Here is a 585-nt window from a genome sequence, read left to right as displayed (position 1 = left end):
GTTATTCAAATTTCCTTTCCAATTGGTAGCTGTCCACACCACTGAATCATCATTCTGCCAACAACCTCTCCCACCTATTCAAAGTGCCTTGGTAAAGGACCAACCACCGTCACACCCACGCTGCGTTCACCCGCACTGTGCACAACGTCCGCCACTTGCGACGCCATTACATGTATGTTTGCTTCCATGTTAACTGCCACACTGTGCACTTATATTTGGAAAAAATGTCTCTTTGTCTGTCGTGTGATAACGCAAAGGTTTCTTAACTAGCTTTATCGTACTAGCCGGACCATACAGCGCTGCATCACCACCCAATGACGACGCCCTGGCCAGAGCAGAGTCTAGAATAAGAGTCTGGATCTATTTTTTTATATTTATGGTCACAGTAACCGGAGCGTGGTCAGAAGACAGGTCACCGCGCTGTGCTACACTAAAATCATTAAGTTCATAATTAGTTGACAAGATCTAACACACAAATCCAATTCTGAGATATACACACAAACACATAAACACACACACACACACACACACACACACACACACACACACACACACACACACAGTGACAACCAATAAAGAGACCCA

At 44.8% G+C, this 585-nt stretch overlaps 1 protein-coding gene across 1 annotated transcript in view; it reads right to left on the bottom strand.

The window, feature by feature from the left end:
- Positions 1 to 188, bottom strand: part of LOC123519799 — a 34,366-nt gene extending 34,178 nt beyond the window's left edge. Inside the window, exon 1 of the mRNA XM_045281316.1 lies at positions 105 to 188. Coding sequence (XP_045137251.1) covers positions 105 to 188 — 84 coding nt within the window. The remainder of the gene's footprint in view (positions 1 to 104) is intronic.
- Positions 189 to 585: the final 397 nt, after the last annotated feature.

Source organism: Portunus trituberculatus, chromosome 46, assembly GCF_017591435.1.
Source record: "Portunus trituberculatus isolate SZX2019 chromosome 46, ASM1759143v1, whole genome shotgun sequence".
NCBI classification, from domain to species: Eukaryota; Metazoa; Arthropoda; class Malacostraca; order Decapoda; family Portunidae; genus Portunus; species Portunus trituberculatus.
The sequence above is the reverse complement of the archived record's forward strand: the minus strand, read 5'-3'. Positions and strand labels throughout refer to the sequence as shown.